This window comes from Mizuhopecten yessoensis, unplaced genomic scaffold (assembly GCF_002113885.1).
Source record: "Mizuhopecten yessoensis strain PY_sf001 unplaced genomic scaffold, ASM211388v2 scaffold716109, whole genome shotgun sequence".
NCBI classification, from domain to species: Eukaryota; Metazoa; Mollusca; class Bivalvia; order Pectinida; family Pectinidae; genus Mizuhopecten; species Mizuhopecten yessoensis.
Window position 1 is genome coordinate 80,894 of NW_018479952.1, and position 24,067 is coordinate 104,960.

Consider the following 24,067-nt stretch of genomic DNA (forward strand, 5'->3'; position numbering starts at 1 on the left):
ACTGCGCAATATCTTGAGTTCACTTAGCCATTTTATTCAACTGAGGGTTGTTATACTGAACACGTGAATATTCTCCTTCCAGAATTGCGATGCAAAATTCCACCACATCAGCAGCCATACGGCCTGTATCAGCGCTTCCGGCTCGGCGACATCCACTGGTAAGATTCAATAGAAGAACATATATACCATCAGGTACTAATTCTGCTTCCGGTTCCGGTCACCTAAAAACCGAATAATGATAGTTCTACCTATTCAAGAAACATATAGAACATCTCAATTCAGAAAATATCATTCCTTTCATCGCATTTAAGCGGCGTTAAATGGGAAACACGGCAAAACCAGTTAATTTTTTTCCATTCAGCGGGGATCACAGGTTTAGTGAATGAGAAGTGACATTTTAAGAAAAAAAGAAATGTCATGTGTCATTTAAAATAAACCTCAAATAAATGTTGTATATATAGGTCCCTGTATTCATATTATTTATGAATTTCTCCTCGGAAAATACTGAATAAGCTTAAACGAATAAGACCTTTATCTGGGAACTTAGAGTGTGTCTTAAAATGTGTCTTCTCAAGAACTAGGAATAGGGAAAGCTTAGCTATCTAAAGCACGGCGAGAACAAATGAATATAATGGTCTCCAAGTTTTGTTTGTTTGGGGTTAACGTCCTCGTTATGACAAAGGTCATCTGAAAACGGGTACCTATAGAGGCACGGGTACCTAAAGATGCATGGGTTCTTAAAGCGGCACGGGTTCCTATAGAGTCACGGGTATCTATAGAGGCACGGGTACCTATAGAGACACGGGTACCTATAGAGGCACGGGTTCCTATAGAGGCACGAGTACCTATAGGGGCACGGGTACCTAAAGAGGCACGGATACCTAAAGAGGCACGGGTACCTATAGAGGCACGGCTACCTAAAGAGGCACGGGTACCTATAGGGGCACGGGTACCTTTAGAGGCACGGGTACCTATAGAGGCAAGGGTACCTATAGCGGCACGGGTACCTATAGAGGCACGGCTACCTAAAGAGGCACGGGTACCTATAGGGGCACGGGGACATTTAGAGGCACGGGTACCTATAGAGGCAAGGGTACCTATAGCGGCACGGGTACCTATAGAGGCACGGCTACCTAAAGAGGCACGGGTACCTATAGGGGCACGGGGTCCTATAGAGGCACGGGCACCTATAGAGGCACGGGTACCTATAGGGGTACGGGTACCTAAAGAGGCACGGGTACCTAAAGAGGCATGGGTACCTAAAGCGGCACGGGTTCCTATAGAGTCACGGGTATCTATAGAGGCACGGGTACCTATAGAGGCCCGGGTACCTAAAGAGGCACGGGTACCTATAGGGGCACGGGTACATATAGAGGCACGGGTACCTATAGAGGCAAGGGTACCTATAGGGGCACGGGTACCTTTAGAGGCACGGGTACCTATAGAGCCACGGGTACCTAAAGATGCATGGGTACTTAAAGCGGCACGGGTACCTATAGAGGCACGGCTACCTAAAGAGGCACGGGTACCTATAGGGGCACGGGTACCTATAGAGGCACGGGTACCTATAGAGACACGGGTACCTAAAGATGCATGGGTACTTAAAGCGGCACGGGTTCCTATAGAGGCACGGGTATATATAGAGGCACGGGTACCTATAGAGGCACGGGTACCTATAGAGGCACGGGTACCTAAAGAGGCACGGGTATATATAGAGGCACGGGTACCTATAGAGGCACGGGTACCTATAGGGGCACGGGTACCTAAAGAGGCACGGGTATATATAGAGGCACGGGTACCTAAAGAGGCACGGGTACCTATAGAGGCACGGGTACCTATAGGGGCACGGGTACCTAAAGAGGCACGGGTACCTATAGAGGCACATGTACCTAAAGAGGCACGGGTACTTATAGAGGCACGGGTACCTATAGAGGCACGGGTACTTAGTAAAGAGGCAATATCAAACAGAAAAAGTTAGGAAACGTAAAGAAAATAACAAGAACAAAAGTGTTGCAATCTGGAGAGCAGACCACCTTTTTTGAGATACTCCCCAAGAAGTAGCAAAACAAACAACAAGTTTGCAGGGTGTCCCACATCAGTAACCTCTTACGTGTACATAATTGATCAAGTTCTATAGAGCGAAGCTTTTCACAGGAAATTTCAGTTCATGCAATGAGTAGGTTCCAATGGAGAATTCATTGTGGCTATGAAATAGAGCCATTTTGTTTTATATGTTTTCAGAAATACGCAATGGACATTATATCCTCAAATCTAGGCTTTGACTACAAATGTAACCCTGCCGGGGAAGCAAACTTAACACATGTAATGTAGGGGTAGATTGTAAAGTCCTTCAATTAAAATACTTCTTTTGTAAGAAGCGTCCATGTGACAAAAAGATACAGACAAGATCAATATTAAAAATCTGTTTCCAACTTCAATATTTCTACTGTGTTTATCTGACATGCTGAGCGTTGTGGCCAATGCGACTTTTGTATAACTTGTCCGATCTGGTTCTTTTTGTCTAACATCGATATCGGCACACATATCTAGTTTATTCTGACATTTAACATGGTAAACTCCCACTAGTGACAATCAGTTCGGTCAAAAACTGTTTACATATTCGGATCTAGAAGCATAAACTTCGTTTTACAGACGATCTAACATTTATCGAAATTAATAGTATGTTTCTCTTCATTGCAGGTGTTTCTGCAAGTGATCAGACCTCGATATTGAATAGTCACAATACATTCCGCAGCAATGTGTCACCCACGGCGACCAACATGAGAACAATGGTACTTCCGGTTAACTGAAATATGAATTGCTTAAAAGTTGAAAATTTCCAACGAATGATACTTTCTGATCTTTTTGTAGAATCTTTGGAACCAATGTGCGTTTCAATTCATGCCAACAAGAGTTATCACTATGATTTGTAAGCATCTTAGTCTTATAAAATGAATCAAGTTCAATAAATTATTATTTTAGGACACATTTGGGTAAGTAGATTGGCAATATTTTACAGTGAGCAATTTTGAGAACAAACTTGTAATGTGTATATTTTGTACATCTTATCTAATTTACGAAGATTTTGAATAGTGTGTTCTTTGTAAATGCCACAATAGTATGACACTTTCTGGATCTTCTATATTGTTATTTGTGATAGTGTCTTGCTACCATTGTGTAACGCTTGTGTGAAAAGCTGTGGATACGCTTGTGAGCGTGCTATCAATGTTTACACTTTCTGCCCTTTGTTTTTGAAGAGCATTACTTGGTAAGCTTCCAATTTACGTGTTTTCCGTCCTTGTTCTTGATTTACAGCAATTACCTGCCTTCGTACAAATTGATTATGTTACAATAAATAGGGACACAACTCTGAAGCTATAATATATATTTATGTTTTAAAAACAAACAAAAAAAGTTTCAAAAAGGGAAGCGAAGACGAAAAGGAAATATAGAATACTTAAGTTAATAGTACATGTATAATTTTGTCGCTAGTGTTGATTGATTAAACTAGCACCATTATGACATGGGAGAGTGGGGAGTAAGGGAAAGAGCGTTTATAGAAGGGTCTAGTGTTGTTTATTCTTAAAATGTCTTTTTTTTTTTTTATTAAATTAATAGTCAGAATCGCTTACTTTTGATGACAATCAATTGAACCCTAGACCAGCTACACATGTATATATTTGAATGTGTTATTTTTTTCACCGAAAAGTAGGTACTCTGTTGTAATATTTTGGTCGGTTTATTTTGTGAAATATTGGAACCATCCAGGAAATAATGACCGGAATCTTTCACGGAGTAGACTACACCATTCTTAGAAAAACTATTAAATTTGGTTTGTCAAAGTCTGAATTTTTGCTTGTCGAAAGTGAAAATATAAGCTTTCTTTGGCCAAAATTGAAGATTTTTTTTTTTTAAAGACTAAAGTTTTACTTAATAGAACTGTGCCATTGTAGGACGCTGTCAGGAATGTATCGATAACAATTTAGGAAAAGCAGGGATATATACAATACACTAATGCTGTTTTTGTATTTACAGTCCTGGGATGTTGAAGTAGCGATGATAGCTCAGAAGTGGGCGGAGAGCTGTCAGTTAAGTCACGACGATGGTTACAGCCGTTATATTCCAGGTAATTGACCCCTTTATTTTACAAGTAATCGACCCCGTTATATTCCAGGTAATCGACCCCGTTATATTCCAGGTAATTGACCCCGTTATTTTACAGGTAATCGACCCCGTTTTATTCCAGGTAATCGACCCCGATATATTCCAGGTAATCGACCCCGTTATATTCCAGGGTAATCGACTCCGATATATTCCAGGTAATCGACCCCGTTATATTCCAGGTAATCGAACCCGTTATACTCCAGGTAAAAGACCAAGTTATTTTTCAGGTTATCGATCAAGGTTATCAAGTATGAAGTGTGAAGAGTGGGATTAGGGGTACAATTAGGCCAGATCAAGGTAATCAAATATGAAGTGTGAAGAGTGGGATTAGGGGTACACTTAGGTCAGATCATGGTTATCAAGTGTGAAGTAAGAAGAGTGGGATTAGGGGTACAGTTAGGTCAGATCAAGGTTATCAGATATGAAGTGTGAAGAGTGGGATTAAGGGTACAATTAGGTCAGATCAAGGTTATCAAGTATGAAGTGTGAAGAGTGGGATCAGGGGTACAATTAGGTCAGATCAAGGTTATCAGATATAAAGTGTGAAGAGTAGGATTAAGGGTACACTTAGGTCAGATCATGGTTATCAAGTGTGAAGTAAGAAGAGTGAGATTAGGGGTACACTTAGGTCAGATCAAGGTTATCAAGTATGAAGTGTGAAGAGTGGGATTAGGGGTACACTTAGGTCAGATCAAGGTTATCAAGTGTGAAGTGTGAAGAGTGGGATTAGGGGTACAATTAGGCCAGATCAAGGTTATCAAGTATGAAGTGTGAAGAGTGGGATTAGGGGTACACTTAGGTCAGATCAAGGTTATCAAGTGTGAAGTGTGAAGAGTGGGATTAGGGGTACACTTAGGTCAGATCATGGTTATCAAGTATGAAGTGTGAAGAGTGGGATTAGGGGTACACTTAGGTCAGATCATGGTTATCAAGTATGAAGTGTGAAGAGTGGGATTAGGGGTACACTTAGGTCAGATCATGGTTATCAAGTATGAAGTGTGAAGAGTGGGATTAGGGGTACACTTAGGTCAGATCATGGTTATCAAGTATGAAGTGTGAAGAGTGGGATTAGGGGTACACTTAGGTCAGATCATGGTTATCAAGTATGAAGTGTGAAGAGTGGGATTAGGGGTACACTTAGGTCAGATCATGGTTATCAAGTATGAAGTGTGAAGAGTGGGATTAGGGGTACACTTAGGTCAGATCATGGTTATCAAGTATGAAGTGTGAAGAGTGGGATTAGGGGTACACTTAGGTCAGATCATGGTTATCAAGTATGAAGTGTGAAGAGTGGGATTAGGGGTACACTTAGGTCAGATCATGGTTATCAAGTATGAAGTGTGAAGAGTGGGATTAGGGGTACACTTAGGTCAGATCATGGTTATCAAGTATGAAGTGTGAAGAGTGGGATTAGGGGTACACTTAGGTCAGATCATGGTTATCAAGTATGAAGTGTGAAGAGTGGGATTAGGGGTACACTTAGGTCAGATCATGGTTATCAAGTATGAAGTGTGAAGAGTGGGATTAGGGGTACACTTAGGTCAGATCATGGTTATCAAGTATGAAGTGTGAAGAGTGGGATTAGGGGTACACTTAGGTCAGATCATGGTTATCAAGTATGAAGTGTGAAGAGTGGGATTAGGGGTACACTTAGGTCAGATCATGGTTATCAAGTATGAAGTGTGAAGAGTGGGATTAGGGGTACACTTAGGTCAGATCATGGTTATCAAGTATGAAGTGTGAAGAGTGGGATTAGGGGTACACTTAGGTCAGATCATGGTTATCAAGTATGAAGTGTGAAGAGTGGGATTAGGGGTACACTTAGGTCAGATCATGGTTATCAAGTATGAAGTGTGAAGAGTGGGATTAGGGGTACACTTAGGTCAGATCATGGTTATCAAGTATGAAGTGTGAAGAGTGGGATTAGGGGTACACTTAGGTCAGATCATGGTTATCAAGTATGAAGTGTGAAGAGTGGGATTAGGGGTACACTTAGGTCAGATCATGGTTATCAAGTATGAAGTGTGAAGAGTGGGATTAGGGGTACACTTAGGTCAGATCATGGTTATCAAGTATGAAGTGTGAAGAGTGGGATTAGGGGTACACTTAGGTCAGATCATGGTTATCAAGTATGAAGTGTGAAGAGTGGGATTAGGGGTACACTTAGGTCAGATCATGGTTATCAAGTATGAAGTGTGAAGAGTGGGATTAGGGGTACACTTAGGTCAGATCATGGTTATCAAGTATGAAGTGTGAAGAGTGGGATTAGGGGTACACTTAGGTCAGATCATGGTTATCAAGTATGAAGTGTGAAGAGTGGGATTAGGGGTACACTTAGGTCAGATCATGGTTATCAAGTATGAAGTGTGAAGAGTGGGATTAGGGGTACACTTAGGTCAGATCATGGTTATCAAGTATGAAGTGTGAAGAGTGGGATTAGGGGTACACTTAGGTCAGATCATGGTTATCAAGTATGAAGTGTGAAGAGTGGGATTAGGGGTACACTTAGGTCAGATCATGGTTATCAAGTATGAAGTGTGAAGAGTGGGATTAGGGGTACACTTAGGTCAGATCATGGTTATCAAGTATGAAGTGTGAAGAGTGGGATTAGGGGTACACTTAGGTCAGATCATGGTTATCAAGTATGAAGTGTGAAGAGTGGGATTAGGGGTACACTTAGGTCAGATCATGGTTATCAAGTATGAAGTGTGAAGAGTGGGATTAGGGGTACACTTAGGTCAGATCATGGTTATCAAGTATGAAGTGTGAAGAGTGGGATTAGGGGTACACTTAGGTCAGATCATGGTTATCAAGTATGAAGTGTGAAGAGTGGGATTAGGGGTACACTTAGGTCAGATCATGGTTATCAAGTATGAAGTGTGAAGAGTGGGATTAGGGGTACACTTAGGTCAGATCATGGTTATCAAGTATGAAGTGTGAAGAGTGGGATTAGGGGTACACTTAGGTCAGATCATGGTTATCAAGTATGAAGTGTGAAGAGTGGGATTAGGGGTACACTTAGGTCAGATCATGGTTATCAAGTGTGAAGTGTGAAGAGTGGGATTAGGGGTACAATTAGGCCAGATCATGGTTATCAAGTATGAAGTGTGAAAAGTAGGATTAGGGGTACAATTAGGTCAGATCATGGTTATCAAGTGTGAAGTGTGAAGAGTGAGAGTAGGGGTACACTTAGGTCATATCATGGTTATCAAGTATGACGTGTGAAGAGTGGGATTAAGGGTACAATTAGGCCAGATCATGGTTATCACGTATGAAGTGTGAAAAGTAGGATTAGGGGCACCATTAGGTCAGATCATGGTTATCACGTATGAAGTGTGAAAAGTAAGATTAGGGGTACAAATAGGCCAAATCAAGGTTATCAAGTGTGAAGTGTGAAGAGTGAGATTAGGGGTACAATTAGGCCAAATCAAGGTTATCAAGTGTGAAGTGTGAAGAGTGAGATTAGGGGTACAATTAGGCCAGATCAAGGTTATCAGATATGAAGTGTGAAGAGTGAGATTAGGGGTACACTTAGGTCAGATCATGGTTATCAAGTGTGAAGTGTGAAGAGTGAGATTAGGGGTACAATTAGGCCAGATCAAGGTTATCAGATATGAAGTGTGAAGAGTGGGATTAGCGGTTCACTTAGGTCAGATCATGGTTATCAAGTGTGAAGTGTGAAGAGTGGGATTAGGGGTACACTTAGGTCAGATCATGGTTATCAAGTGTGAAGTGTGAAGAGTGAGATTAGGGGTACAATTAGGCCAGATCAAGGTTATCAGATATGAAGTGTGAAGAGTAGGATTAGGGGTACACTTAGGTCAGATCATGGTTATCAAGTGTGAAGTAAGAAGAGTGAGATTACTGAAAGTTATTAGTGTATTCCTCTCTGGATAATGAACATTATTGAAATATCTTATCAACGATGATGTTCCAGATTCATTGAGTCGTAAATTTACGTTTCAGGGCGGTTTTCCGTGGGCCAGAACCTTGCCATGGGCCATGCATCTTGGACCGTAGCAATCACTGCATGGCATGACGAGGTGTCGGCCTTCACCTTGGGCGGAACCAACGTCTTCTCAGACGTCGGTCATTATACACAGGTATGTCACATAGAGATTGTATATATGACGTGAAGCCTCTGGTACTGCTATTATGAAAAGTCCGATAGGTTGAGGTAAAAACGGTTGGTTCGGGGTTCCATACCGTCAGTGATGTACACATGTATGTGACACATCCATGTGTTTTTATAAAATATCAGACTTATTCTACTTTCACCAAAACGGTAAGTATCAAAATAAAATTATGATAAGGTGTTCAGCAATGTCTTAAAGAGTGTATGAGTCACTGGAGTACCTATTAATGTTATTGTGTGCTTATATAATGCTCTTTGGGCTATTGTACAAAAGTATGCATGTCATCGATTAATTAATTTCTTGTTAATTAAAACAGTATTGTAAAGAAGAAAAAAACAATACTTGGTGGATTATAGTGTTGTGCAAACATGACCAATTCCTAAGGTTATGGTTTTTACCTAAAATACACGCTCTTTGATTAAACAAGAAAACAAACTACAAAATGTAAATTGTTTAATTTCGTTGCCAATGAAATGTGAAGGTTTATATTGTAAATGTCAGCACGATTTAGACATGATATTTAAAGTAACATTTGACTATGTAACCTTTACTTTCAAATACATCACAGTTACCTTGTGTGAGGTATCACACACCCTCAAATCTATAATAAAACACAGTACTAGTGTGCAAGGTATCAAATATCCTTGACTTTAATACAAACAACAGTTATAGTGTGTAGAGTATCAAATATCCTTAACTCTAAAATAAAACACAGTTATAGTGTGTAAGGTATCAAATATCCTTAACTCTTATACAAACCACAGTTATTGTTTGTAGAGTATCAAATATCCTTAACTCTAAAATAAAACACAGTTATAGTGTGTAAGGTATCAAATATCCTTAGCTCTTATACAAACCACAGTTATTGTTTGTAGAGTATCAAATATCCTTAACTCTTATACAAAACACAGGTATAGTGTGTTAGGTATCAAATATCCTTAACTCTTATACAAACCACAGTTATTGTTTATAGAGTATCAAATATCCTTAACTCTTATACAAAACACAGCTATAGTGTGTTAGGTATCAAATATCCTTAACTCTTATACAAACCACAGTTATTGTGTGTAGAGTACCAAGTATCCTTAACTCTAAAATAAAACACAGTTATAGTGTGTGAGGTATCAAATACCCTTCACTCTTATACAAAACACAGTAATAGTGTGTAAGGTATCAAATATAAACACAAATTTGATTACACCGCAGTTATAGTGTGTCAGGTATCAAATATCCTTAACTCTTATACAAACCACAGTTATTGTTTGTAGAGTATTAACTATTCTTAACTCTTATACAAAACACAGATATAGTGTGTTAGGTATCAAATATCCTTAACTCATATACAAAACACAGTAATAGTGTGTTAGATATCAAATATCCTTAACTCTGATACAAACCACAGTTATTGTGTGTAGAGTACCAAATATCCCTAACTCTAAAATAAAACACAGTTATAGTGTTTGAGGTATCAAATACCCTTCACTGTTATACAAAACACAGAAATAGTGTGTAAGGTATCAAATATAAACACAAATTTGATATAAACCGCAGTTATAGTGTGTTAGGTATCAAATATCCTTAACTCTTATACAAACTACAGTTATTGTTTGTAGAGTATTAACTATCCTTAACTCTTATACAAAACACAGCTATAGTGTGTTAGGTATCAAATATCCTTAACTCTTATACAAAACACAGTAATAGTGTGTTAGATATCAAATATCCTTAACTCTGATACAAACCACAGTTATTGTGTGTAGAGTACCAAATATCCTTAACTCTAAAATAAAACACAGTTATAGTGTGTAAGGAATCAAATACCCTTTACTCTTATACAAAACACAGTAATAGTGTGTAAGGTATCAACTATACCCACAAATCTAATATATACCGCAGTTATAGTGAGTTAGGTATCAAATATCCTTAACTCTAATACAAACCACAGTTATTGTGTGTAGAGTATCAACTATCCTTAATTCTTATACAAAACACAGCTATAGTGTGTTAGGTATCAAATATCCTTAACTCTAATACAAACCACAGTTATTTTGTGTAGATTATCAAATATCTTTAACTCTAATACAAACAACAGTCAGTTTGTATATAGTATAAAATATCCTTACCTCAAATACAAACCCGTTATACTGTGGAAGGTATCAAATATCCTTACCTCAAATACAAATTACAGCTATAGCGTGTAAGGTTTCAAATATTATTGACTCTAATACAAATCACAATATTCAGGTGTAAGGGAGTACATTTATATACAGGGAGAAAACTCTAAAAGAAAACATGCACATAAAAAGTAAAGTTAAATTATCTTCATATGTGTGTTTTCTTTGTTCATTTGATTTAAGATGTACTATTTTGTATTTTGTTAAATAGATGGTCTGGGCCGAGACGTCTAAACTGGGCTGTGGGTTTGCCGTCTGTAGTGGCACGAATTTCTATGTCTGTAACTACTCGCCGACGTAAGTAACACACTGAATCCTATTTTGCGTTTGATTTATAAGCAGAATTTGTTCAAATTTACCAGGAATTCTACGAAGATATTTGAAAACTGTATCAGGTATCACCTTGCATTTTATTATTTTTTGTTTCAGTGGGAATTTGGATTACAATAATCCATACATATCCGGATCTTCGTGTTCAGCATGTCCCTCTTCATGTTCCAACAATCAATGCGGTATGAATTGTTGGAATTGAAAAAACTGTCATTTTTCACATAGAGCCACGTGATAGAAAAAAAACACTTCACAGAAATAATTTGATATATCTGAATCTCACTTTGTTTGTTGCTGAGTTCTTGTTAATACAGTGACATGAAATAAAACAGTGTTAACCATTACAAGCTCATTCATTGGTTAATTAGATTTAACTTCGGTGTTGTGTGGCATCATACTCTGGAAAAAAAGTATTTTTAACTAATGCAATATAATGTTTTATATAAGAGAGAAGGCAAGATTGATGTTCTAGAATGCAGAAAGAAATGTCCAAACAATCTTTGTATTTTACGACATTTTATGTATCAGCAATTATAACTGACGTCACAGATAACATCAGTTTTTGTGTTGATGAATGCATCCACGCATGCGCAAAGTGCTGAATATTCGGTCAGTTGATACAAAAAGGTAACAAGCTAGCCTTATTTCGATACGTTAATTATAGTAAATTGTCACTTAGTTTTGTTTGCACAGATTGTACTGGGAATTATGTCTGAATGGCGGCTTTCATAGTTGTAAATTGTCACTAAGTTTTGTTTGGACAGATTGTTCTGGCGAGGTGTGTCTTTATGGTGCTGTCAATTGTTGTAAATTGTCACTTACTTTTGTTTGGACAGATTGTTCTGGCAAGGTGTGTCTCAATGGCGCGTCCATGGACATTGACACGTGCCAATGCACATGCAACAAAGCCTACCTGGTTGGAAGCGAATGTGCACGTGAGTAAGATAGGAACTTTCCACATATATTATTCCAAGAGGACTTCTAGTGTTTCTTTGTTACTCACCTCTTTTTGAGGAAAATAATTTGCAATTACTGTCTAGTATAGAAATGTAGCTCCGGGCTCTTTTTCAAGCTTTTTACTGGCACATAGGTGTATAACTAGATACATTTATATTGTCAAATCAGAACTACATATAAATCATTTTGATAATGAACTTTGAAGAGTTGGATTAAAAACAACAACCTTTTATTTAAATTCATACAACTTTATTAATTTTAAATGTTTTAAATACTTTGTAATAAAAACCTTGTTTGTTTTGACCGGATTTCGTCCAATAACACCCCTATTGTAGTGAACTGTACCGGGTTGACATCGGATCCCTTTGGATGTGGAAGTGGAGCATTCATAGCATCTAACTGTCCAGTGTATTCCAATCTGCCTACGGACTGCCCGCTGATGTGTCAAACTTGTCCACGTAAGTACAGCGCCAGACATACATTTTCCTTGACATTTATACATCTAAAAAAATACAATGCATTCATTGCACGTCTTTGATTTCGTATTTTATTGCAAATCGCATTTATAAGTGTATTGTTTTGTTTTGCTGAAAAGGTACACGATTCAGGGTAGTTAAACAGCAATAATGCAGTCACTGTGCAAACATAACTGTTATCGTTTTGATCATTTTGTGGTATATCCAATCCAGAAAATCAGGATATCGAGTATTGCAAAATAAAATCCCTACTTTGTAAAGAAGATTTGTTCAAACAAATGGACGTCAGATAAACGTTACTCCCAGAAATGTTCACATTTAACAAATCTGTTGTTTTAAACATTCCTTTGGTGTTCATTACTTTTTCCTATAATATATTTTTTTTATTCCTAGTTTTCCATAAAATATTCCACACAAAAAGTATCGTACTTAAAGCGTTGTTCGTTTGGTATTGGACCTTTTTGAAAATATCCCTCAGATAGGAATTTGTTGAGAAAACAAGATCATGCGTATACTGTTTCAATAAGATGGATTTTAGACATAACTTGCGTTTACATTATTTTACAAAGACAATATTGCTGTTCCATATTTCGCCTTTACATTATCTTTTTCTACAATAGTACTTAAATATGCGTAATTCAATGTCTATTGACTTATGTTATTCGCATGTTATATCGAACTATATGGTTTCACGTTTTCTGTCCCCTATGCACGTGTATAAGACATGCTCGTGTTATTTTATTACATACTTTCTCGATATTGTTTGTGTACAACCGTGTAGTAACCGATCCCCGGACAAAGTACTCTCACTTATGTTCATCAAACAACTTTCTTCTGTTGTTAGTGATGTAATCCAGGCGATATATGTCCAAATATAGGTCACGGTGACTTTTTCTTAACGAATTGATTCCCTCTTCGAAGATGTTCAAATAATAAGTTTGATAATCGCAAGTGATATAATGATGAAGATTTGCTATCATACACCTTAGTAGGCAGGTTATGTTAATAACTTCCCGTATACCTCTATGAAATGAGTCCAAAGTTTAGCAGTGAGTGATATTGATAAGGTGTTGCGATCTTTTGCTTTTGCATAGTATACGATGTGTTAGCCTGATTTTTTCTATAGGCCAAATAAACAATCACACATACGTTTCTTTGTGCCATGTCATTCGCGAGTTTTTTAAACTGTGTGTTTACTATTCTGTCATATCAATATGAATTATTATCTTGTATACGAGGACTAATTTGATTGGACGACATGGGGTGTGAACGGCCGTACATCACATAGTGTTTTAAAGGTGAATTGAGAGTTTACTGTCTCGGTCTAGATACACCCTTATGTAATTCAAAGATACTACATTTTATGAATGTTGTTCAAACCTTGACATATCTGTCAATTTAAATATCATGTACAAGTGCATTATTTTTATATCTTCAAAAATGAATGCCAATAATATTTAACACATCAGAGAATCACTAGAAATTAGAATTCTATTTAAAATTTGAAGATAAAGAACGCCAAACAAAGGTAACATTTACTGCACTATCAGTACTTCAATTAACTATTTTAAATTGATTTTAGTGTTCTTCCCGACTATTTGCCATAATGTTGAACTCGTTTGGGGAAGTAATGATTATCAATTCCTTAAATATTGTGTGTTTCTCTGTAATTTTTCCCAGATCCGTTTGAAATGTTCATGCATATCAACAACAAAAAAGGACATGTATCATAAGATTTATAAATAATTTGTTGAGTAATACCCACAGAAGTGTTATCTAAGTTATCCCGTTCAAACAGTAGGCAGCATATAACATGATTCATCCCGTTGCAATATTATAGGATATAATCAAAATAAGTGTTACTTTCGGTTTTGATTTTCTACCAATGCACAATTCTTGGAAATCATTAGTTTAGTAGATACAGACATTTAAATATGTATAATATTGTGTGATACTTTCCTGAAAAATAATCCATTAAAGAGCTTTTTAAAAACACGTGCATTTCAGATGATTGAATATAAGCTCAAAATCAATATGCCTAAAATTGTAGCGTTTTCCCGTTTAACAAAAATGATAAACTAGGCGGCAATCCGGCAACTGAGGTGTTTAAAACTATTATCTTCAGAGCTAAAACACAGACTTGACCAAATTACAATTTCAGATGGTGACGGTACTGGTGGATCGGGTACCCAAACATCGACATCTAGCACGAGTACGCAACCCATCTCGACATCTAGCACAAGTACCCAACCCACCTCGACATCTAGCACAAATAACCAACCCATCTCGACATCTAGCACTGCGACTACCCAATCCTCTTCTGGCACTTCCCAGTCGAGTAAATACTAACACAATTCAATATAATATAGCACTAGTTCTCCTGTACTCTTTACACCTATAAAAATAGAAATAAAACATTTGATATAGTTGTTTGGTAGAATAGTACGATTGGCTTGTACATTCCTTTATATTATCAACATACTTCACTGTATCCCTTCTAAATGCTCTACGTAGTTTTCTCAGGACAAGTTCTCCGAGACAGTAGTTTGGCTGTGACATTTATACTAAATCCTACAGTACTACTCATGTTGTAAACATACTGACCTGTAGTTACCTCAGTAGCTTCTATACGAGTTTGATAATATTAAGCGACTGGCACCGATAGATGCACCCTCTAGAACTTTTTGTTTCTTGCTGATGTCTGCACAGATTTTGTTAATGTAGTGCTCCTGGTATGCATGACGTTCTGGTTCTATCTGATGTCAGGGTGAATGGTCTTATTTTTATCATCATAGATTATCACAGTGTCATTTCAGTGTTTGTCGTGAGAACAATTTTCTCAACGTTAGCAGGTGGATAAGATCGAGAGAACATTGTTGGTGAATTCGATATTTTATTCACGTGCAAGTTATGAGAAGATTGTTCGAACGACAAACCCTGAAGATACTGTTTTTTAAATGTTTTTCATCTATATACTACTAATTCATATGTTACTTCATTCAAAAGTGTCAATTAAATTCCATATCTTCCATCCGGCTTCTTGGCCTAGTGATCATCTAGATTCACGATGGGTAAACATTGTAAACAAATACGCGTAGGAATACCACGAACCTTAAAGTCCTGTAAGAAGATATTAACAAAATAATAATATTCCTTTCATTGGCTTCTCCATGCGCACTTTTAAGCATAAGATGGTGTTGTTAGCTCACATAACGAACTATTTTCTCACGGGGAACACCGTTGTGTGGATAATATCCTGTTAAGGACATCGTTTGGCCCGCACTGATTTTCCTTTTTGAACACATTCCCATATAGGAATATCCATTCCCAAATTGTCGAACTCAACTTCTTCTTCAGAAATCCCCTTCTTTCAACTCTTGATAAAAAATGTATCATGCTACTGGTGGATTGTATAAAGTGACATCTAGTTCATAAAACACGATATTTCTCTAGAATTGTCTAGTTATTACTTTTTATTGTTTGTTTTTCTTCACTTCATTGCGCTGTGTTTGTCTAGTTAATGTTAATGATGTATGACTAGTTGAGGTTGTGCACGGTTCTTTTTATCTATCACTATGTATCCCTGTGCCTGTCTAGTTGAAAATGTATGACTTGTTGAGGCTGTGCACGGTTCGTTTTATCTATCACTATGTATCCCTGTACTTGACGTGTTGGGGCTGCGCATTGACTGTGCATTTTAACCGTCAATCTTTTTAGCACTTTGGTTCATTTGGCTTTTCTATTAGTGATTGTCTAATGCATTGGTAACTAATACAACTTACACAATTATAGATATGTAACCGTCACATTCGGATGTTATAATGTTGTTTTGGACATGTTTTTTTGACGTGTTTACCATGCCTCTTTTATCGCGACTGCTAATATATGACGCTAAGGTAAGTGGATGCATGGCTGAAAAAGAGACTTCGTTATTTACGTTCTAATAAAAATTTGTCATTTCTGTCCTAAAAAATAAAATTAACATTTGTTTTACAAATTGTGCCTGTATGAACGTAATTGCTTGTTGTAAATAGTATTCGAAACAATAATTGTTATTTCTAATACTACAACAATGACGTCATTCATCTGTATTTATTATTACGATGTTTCGTTTCGTCCACGGAAACTTGGTTGTTTTGTATTAACCATTAGTTGTAGAAGGAATAGATGGATTACAATAAAGTGGTTGTTACATTCGTCTATCGACAGCGCCATCGAGTGAAAAAAATTCTTGATCCGTTTACAGTTTTATAATGTATTGTTTACATATAATGAGAAGCTATGAACATCTTTTGATCGCAAATATTTTATGTTTATATGAAAATGTCTTATATAATTTTAATCTATATTATACAATATAAAATACGTGATTTGGATTAATCCTATTCCTTACATTCTGTCTGTGTTAGTAAACTTTCAATAATGGAGGGTTCTCCTGAAATAAACTGAGAAAAAGTCTTGATTTAGGTGTGAATGTTACTAAAAACCATATGATTTTTTTTGTATTCTTGCAGAGTTTATAAAATATCCTTTGCTGATAAAATGTTTGTGCAAAATTATGATTTTTTTCTTACGAGCGTCATGACGGGTACCTACTCATTATATGCTTAAGGCAAACCTCGCATATTATCCTTATTAAAACTAGAATAAGTTTAAACATAAAAGGTTTGTTATATACTATCTATATAGATATATTAAGTCGCGTATGGACGTGTTTCTCGCTTGTTTTTAACACTGATGTAATCGAACAAGCGGCTGCTAGACATTTGACTGAGATATGTTTATTTTCCAAATTAAATTGTTCAATTCAAGGGACAATATCTCAAAAAATAAAATCCAAGGAAGACAACTCTTACATCCTTTATAATATTCCAAGGAAGACAACTCTAACATCATTTTTAATATTCCAAGGGAGACAACTCTTACATCCTTTATAGTATTCCAAGGAAGACAACTCTTACATCCTTTATAGTATTCCTAGGGAGACAACTCTTTCATCCTTTTTAATATTCCAAGGAAGACAACTCTTACATCCTTTATAGTATTCCAAGGGAGACAACTCTTACATCCTTTTTAATATTCCAAGGAAGACAACTCTTACATCCTTTATAGTATTCCAAGGAAGACAATTCTTAGAAGTTGTATATCCGTCATATCAAGTAAGGTTTTATGCATGTTACTGCTTTGAACACCGTATCCTTTAAGCCATAACGCTTTTGTTGATTTGAATATCTGATGCCAAACACTTGCCAATTAAAAGGAAATGTGCACATGCCTTATACTTGCGCATGCAAATAAAGCGTTTTAGTTTGTAGACGTACATATTATCTCTTTTAACCGAGGAACGAGATCCAAAGTATTTATTGTTTTATTCATTCTAGGCTTGTTTGTTATAAATGTAGATCTACTTTTCTAAGAATAAATAATTGGAATGAATATAAATTATATGTGAATAACTGGTAAATATTGAAATACATACATGGTAACCGAGATGAATGTTGTTCACTGTGGTTGTATTTGTTGTTTTGTGTATTTTCCTAGTAAATAATGTCACATTGCTTTTTGTATTGTGTAGTATACAATTTCCATAAAAATCGTTTCTAATTGTGTTTATTTTGCTATTTTTTGTTTAGATGGAGACTCGACAACCGATTCGAACACCGCCTCGCGCAGCCTCTGTGACGTCGTAGTCTGGCTTGGAGCCTGTATGCTGTACTTTCTGGTATAAGGATACTTTCCTTTTTCGATCCGAGGAAAAAAAGCAAAAAGAAGATCAAGCTGGAGCTATATTTATCATTCATTTGTACAAGAACTCGTTTCACCCATAGGTCCTGACCTTTGTAAACTGACTATCGATACTGGCATCTGACATCGGATTTTTCAACGTTTCACCCGTATTTTTTCAATTTGTGAAAGAGTTGTACTAAAATAACAAGTGACATATGGAAATAATATATACTAATTCAATCTAAAATCAGCATGTACAACTTACCTCAAGTCCATTTTTATACATTTCTGTAAACTTTACAACCAATCAGATACGTCAAATGGTTTCACCTCATTCCCTTTGAAGATACCATTTATACAGTTGCAGACTAATTTTTGTTCTCACTTTTATCTCTTAAATTGCTGGTTAGATTTTTTTCTGTGAATATTTTCTATCTGTTAATTAGGGCGACTATTCATTTCTGATTGTGTGGGCTCTGTTAGCACTTATGAAAGAATTAATTGAGGTTTTGTCTGTTGTCCAATAACATTTTTTTATTGTCTATGAATTGCTATAAAATAGATTTACAATCATTTTCTACCGCTATACACAATCAGTCAACGCCATACTTATATAACGATTTGCGTTTTTATGACAGGACTTTCATATTTTTTTTATTGAATACAATTAAGAAAAATAACAGTATATCAACCAAAACCAATTCAATACAAATATTTTGTTAGTATTTCTTTCCTGAACCCCCCCCCTATATTCAAGATATAGTGAATGAACAATCATGCATTTGTTATTTTGTACTTTTCCTCTTTATACAGTATACCTATAACTGGCTTATAACCTGACGGCCTTACATATATCAGTATACGTATTGTTGTTATTCTTTTCAACGTTGAATTTTTTTGACGACGAAAAGAACATGTAACCACATACTTTTGTACAGTCTGTTTAAGATTTATAAACATATCTCATGTGAAACATGTTGTAAAATAAAAAAAATAAAAAATAAATGATTTTGTTTCATATTCTTGATTAGTTTAGGTACCTATGAACACGTTTTGAACATTCCGTTTTATCTTTCTGGAGAAGAAGATATATCTGTGTTGTAACAAGCATATATACAATATCACGCTGTTATCATGTTATATTTTATTTTATGACACATGCAATATATTCTGTTAATGTATAGGTACTTTTTATGAAAATAGTACTTACTGTTAGTAACAATGCACCTCTATAATAATATATAACAATATGCAGAATAATTATCAGACTTTATTCTGGTCTATACTTGTATTTGAGTGAAATAGTTTTTTAACGATCAGTAATATAGCCTGTTGATATTGATATCTCAATACCATTTATAAGTTTCACAAGCTCAAATCTAAATCAAAATATATTTAGTGTCAACAGTGTGCCAAGCTGTACCAATTAGATCAATAGATTGACGTCTCTCATGACCCCGCCATTCACATTCACCTTTCGAATGCCTTTTCCTGTTAACGTTTATATACTATCCAATTCATTAAAACGCATCTGCGATCCTCTTTTTTTATACAATATGTTTGAACTACAAACATAACCAGTACTAGAAGTCATTGTTTCCGCTTTGTTTCGGTCAACTTCGTTCTGTGTTACCGTAAGCAATTGTCACGTGACTGTTAATTGTCATGACTGATAATTGTCACATGACTGTTGATTGAAGAACTTGTTTTTATATAGGTATATTTTCACTTTCAATATGTATATCGTTTTTTTCTCAACAATTTTAGCAAAATATGTGAAATCTTTTATAAAGTCATTTATTGTGTATATCTACTAGCTTGTAATTTACTATCTATTAATTGTATGTGTTTTATTTTAATTGTATATGCATTCTATATTAATTGGATATGTATAGTGTTTGTTTTACTATACATGTCCTTTATACTAGTATTGTAAAGTGCTTTGGAGCTGCTAGATATGGCGCTTTACAAACGACTATTATTATTATGTATTATCATTGAAAGGTCTGGTTAATGTACATGCCAATACAAGTAAAGATTTCAATAATTTGTTCCACATTAAGTCTGTGCGTGTGTCTAAATGATAAGTAGTAGATGTAGTTAAACATATATTGGTGTTTCGTTAACGTCTACTAGACGTCATTTTCTATGAAATCCTATCAGTGTAATCAACAACACGTACCATTGTTACAGTTGTACTGTATCGTAATTACTAGAAAACTAACTCGTGACAACGGAAAATTAGTAGTTTTTTTCTGGCGAGAACTAGCTTTTCTTTCATGTTTACGGTATTATTGGAAAAAATAAAATTGCACATTTTATCATAGTTAACGTTCACGTTTTATCTTCCACTTATGCAAATTCGTAAGCTTGAACTTTGTGTAGAGAATATTACTGCAATAAAATAAAAGCTCTTGAAATAAAAAAAAATTCTGTGATACAAATTTAGCACAATGATACTCGCTACAACTTTATTTTCCAAATTATTATCATGTCAACCCAACTTATATTAAAATGAAAGGAATCTTCTAAATATTTAACACGGTACTTTTAACAAAGTTAGTAGATTTATACAAAAACTAATGAAGCTACTTAATATCAAAAAAAGTTAGTACAAGAATTGTTGGAATAGGTTGTAATTATAGATATTGCATTATATATGTCATAGTATGTGTGTAATATGTCCATCAATGCATTCTATGTAATATTTGAGCTCGTGTTACGCACGTTTACGTGTGGCGTGAGTGTAAAATAAATCTTTAATATTGAAAACCTATAAAACACATTAATTTCCAGAGACTAAGTGACAATTCTAGATTTTGGATCTGGAATGAAGTTAGTTAATCTAATCAAAATTAAGTTCGGTATTTTCTTCCTTAAGCCATCCAGGTAATATATATATAAAGCACACAAAGACATTCGTTAACCAGGCTACATATTATATTCATATATATATATATATAAACAGATAATAAATGGAGAATAATTCTTTAGTCTATGCTTGATTTACTTACGATTAATCATTCGTTGTGTATTTTATGATAATGTTTAGAATCTCACTACTATTTTGGCCATGTAATGCTTTATTATATAAATGGTAATTTGCAGTATAGGAAGATTGATAGATTGGTAAAAAAGCGATTCCAAGCGCTGTCCATACATCATAACCAATATAAGTGAATGTGTATAAAAGCATCAATAACTTGGTCGGAGCGTACCATTCTGAGCGATTTGTTTGATATCTCGGACAAGGATACATTGATGCCTATATACATTGTACCATGCTCTTGTAAAGGGGATCTAAAAAATATGCAGCATTCCTTTTTTCATATTTATGTTCTAATCTTATTAAAACATATTATATTTTTAATGAACTAAAAAGTTGACTTTACAGCAGTTTTTAAGAATTCAAAAATTAAGTTTCATGATTTCAACCAAAACATAATTTCATTTTACTTTATTGAATCGTAAGACGAATTTCGTTTTGTGTTATCCTTGTGTAATATTAATTATTATTTTAAATGATTACATGATTGACGTATTAAATTTGTTCACAAAAACCTTTCGGAACATCACCTGGATTCAATCGTAGTGATGATATAATAGTTAAATTGGCTGACGATCAAGTGTATCTGTATGTGTAGCTATAACGATTATCAAATGTATTTGGATGGCAGTAAATAAAATCGCAATTTACCATTGCATTCACGAGTTTGAACAGTGTTTTTCTTGGAAAAAAGACACACTTTTTTTCTTCTGTTGCATTTTCAGCTCTCTTAAGGAGCCCGGTCCCACTGTTCTGTAGCATTTTTGAGCTCGTATCATTCCGTTTTCTAGGTATCTCCATCGGTTTCAGCGATGGTACAACACCCTGAAGTTCAGGGCACGAATTCCGATCTGGCCCCGCATATCATTTTAAACTTCGAACACGTTTGTTGATTATATTTTGTATATTTCATCTCCATTACGTTTTCATAAAAATCCAGCAAAGGTATAATTTTCTTTATTTAACAAAGCTATATATAGTTTTGTCAGAAATATAAGTTTCGGATGCATGGTTTCAGTTTTGGCAGTGGTACCTGAATCCCTAGAACGAAATCTCTGTAAGCTTACGCTGTAAATCTCTCTAAGCTTATACAGTAAATCCCTGTAAACTTATACAGTAAATCCGTGTAAGCTTATACAGTAAATCTCTGTAAGCTTACGCTGTAAATCTCTTTTAAGTTATACATTAAATCTCTAAGCTTATACAGTAAATCTCCGTAAAGTTATACAGTAAATTTCTGTAAGCTTACGCTGTAAATCTCAGTAAAGTTATACACTAAGTCACTGTAAGTTTGTACAGTAAATCTCTGAAAGCTAAGGCTGTCAATCTCTGTAAATTTATACAGTAAATCTCCGTAAGCTTACGCTGTAAATCTCTGTAAAGTTATACAGTAAATCACTGTAAGCTTACGCTGTAAATCTCTGTAAAGTTATACAGTAAATCACTGTAAGCTTACGCTGTAAATCTCAGTAAAGTTATACAGTAAATCTCTGTTAGCTTACGCTGTATATCTTTGTTAGCTTACGCAGTAAATCTCTTTAAGCTTACGCTGTAAATCTTTGTTAGTTTATACAGTATATCTCCGTAAGCTTACCCAGTAAATCTCTGTAATCCTACACTGTATATCTCCGTAAGCTTACCCAGTAAATCCTTGTAATCCTACACTGTAAATCTCTGTTAGCTTACACTGTATATCTCTGTAAGCTTACCCAGTAAATCTCTGTTAGCTTACACTGTATATCTCCGTAAGCTTACACTGTAAATCTCTGTTAGCTTACACTATAAATCTCTGTTAGCTTACACTGTATATCTCCGTAAGCTTACACAGTAAATCTCTGTTAGCTTACACTGTATGTCTATTTAAGCTTACACTGTAGATCTCTCTTAGCTTACGCTGTTTAACTTTGTTAGCTTATACAGTAAATCTCTGTTAGCTTACAAAGTAAATATCTGTTAGCTTACACTGTATGTCTATTTAAGCTTACACTGTAGATCTCTGTTAGCTTACGCTGTTTAACTTTGTTAGCTTATACAGTAAATCTCTGTTAGATTACAAAGTAAATATCTGTTAGCTTACACAGTAAATCTCTGTTAGCTTACACTGTAGATCTCTGTTAGGTGACACTGTATATCTCTGTTAGCTTACAAAGTAAATCTCTGTTAGCTTACACTGTTTATCTCTGTTAGCTTTCATTGTAGATCTCTGTTAGGTTACACTGTATATCTTTGTTAGCTTAAACAGTAAATCTTTGTTAGCTTACACTGTATGTCTCCGTAAGCTTACACAGTAAATTTCTATTAGCTTACACTGTATATCTCCGTAAGCTTACACAGTAAATCTCTGTTAGCTTCACTGTAGATCCCTGTTAGCTTACACTGTATATCTCTTTTAGCTTATACAGTAAATCTCTGTTAGCTTACACTGTATATCTCTTTTAGCTTACACTGTATATCTTTGTTAGCTTACACAGTAAATCTCTGTTAGCTTACACTGTATATCTCCGTAAGCTTATACAGTAAATCTATGTTAGCTTACACTGTAGATATCTGTTAGCTTACACAGTAAATCTATGTTAGCTTACGCTGTATATCTCTGTTAGCTTACACTGTAGATCTCTGTTAGCTTACACTGTATATCTTCGTAAGCTTACACAGTAAATCTCTGTTACCTTACACTGTCAATCTCTGTTAGCTTACAAAGTAAATATCTGGTAGCTTACACTGTCAATCTCTGTTAGCTTACAAAGTAAATATCTGGTAGCTTACACTGTTTATCTCTGTTAGCTTACACAGTAAATCTCTGTTAGCTTACACTGTAAATCTCTGTTAGCTTACAAAGTAAATATCTGTTAGCTTACACTGTAAATCTCTGTAAATTTATACAGTAAATTACTGTAAGCTTACGATGTAAATTTCTGTAAATTTATACAGTAAATTACTGTAAGCTTACGATGTAAATTTCTGTAAAATTATACAGTAAGTCACTGTAAGCTTACGCTGTAAAGCGTCTATCGTCTCTTCAAATACAAAGCTACTAGTCCAGAGTGCCCGGTTGTC

The 24,067-nt window shown here is 35.5% G+C and overlaps 1 protein-coding gene across 4 annotated transcripts in view; it reads left to right on the plus strand.

Annotated features, from left to right (window-relative positions):
* Positions 1-21,668, plus strand: part of LOC110441723 (cysteine-rich venom protein ophanin-like) — a 56,943-nt gene extending 35,275 nt beyond the window's left edge. Inside the window, exons 3-12 of one of the 4 annotated variants that reach the window (XM_021484955.1) lie at positions 83-158; positions 2,701-2,792; positions 4,036-4,126; positions 8,131-8,267; positions 10,686-10,771; positions 10,904-10,986; positions 11,641-11,739; positions 12,097-12,219; positions 14,399-14,575; positions 17,871-21,668. In XM_021484955.1, the coding sequence (XP_021340630.1) occupies positions 83-158; positions 2,701-2,792; positions 4,036-4,126; positions 8,131-8,267; positions 10,686-10,771; positions 10,904-10,986; positions 11,641-11,739; positions 12,097-12,219; positions 14,399-14,575; positions 17,871-17,965 (1,059 nt within the window). In that variant the 3' untranslated portion in view covers positions 17,966-21,668. The remainder of the gene's footprint in view (positions 1-82; positions 159-2,700; positions 2,793-4,035; positions 4,127-8,130; positions 8,268-10,685; positions 10,772-10,903; positions 10,987-11,640; positions 11,740-12,096; positions 12,220-14,398; positions 14,576-17,870) is intronic. The other 3 variants (XM_021484956.1, XM_021484957.1, XM_021484958.1) reach the window with 3 other exon arrangements.
* Positions 21,669-24,067: the final 2,399 nt, after the last annotated feature.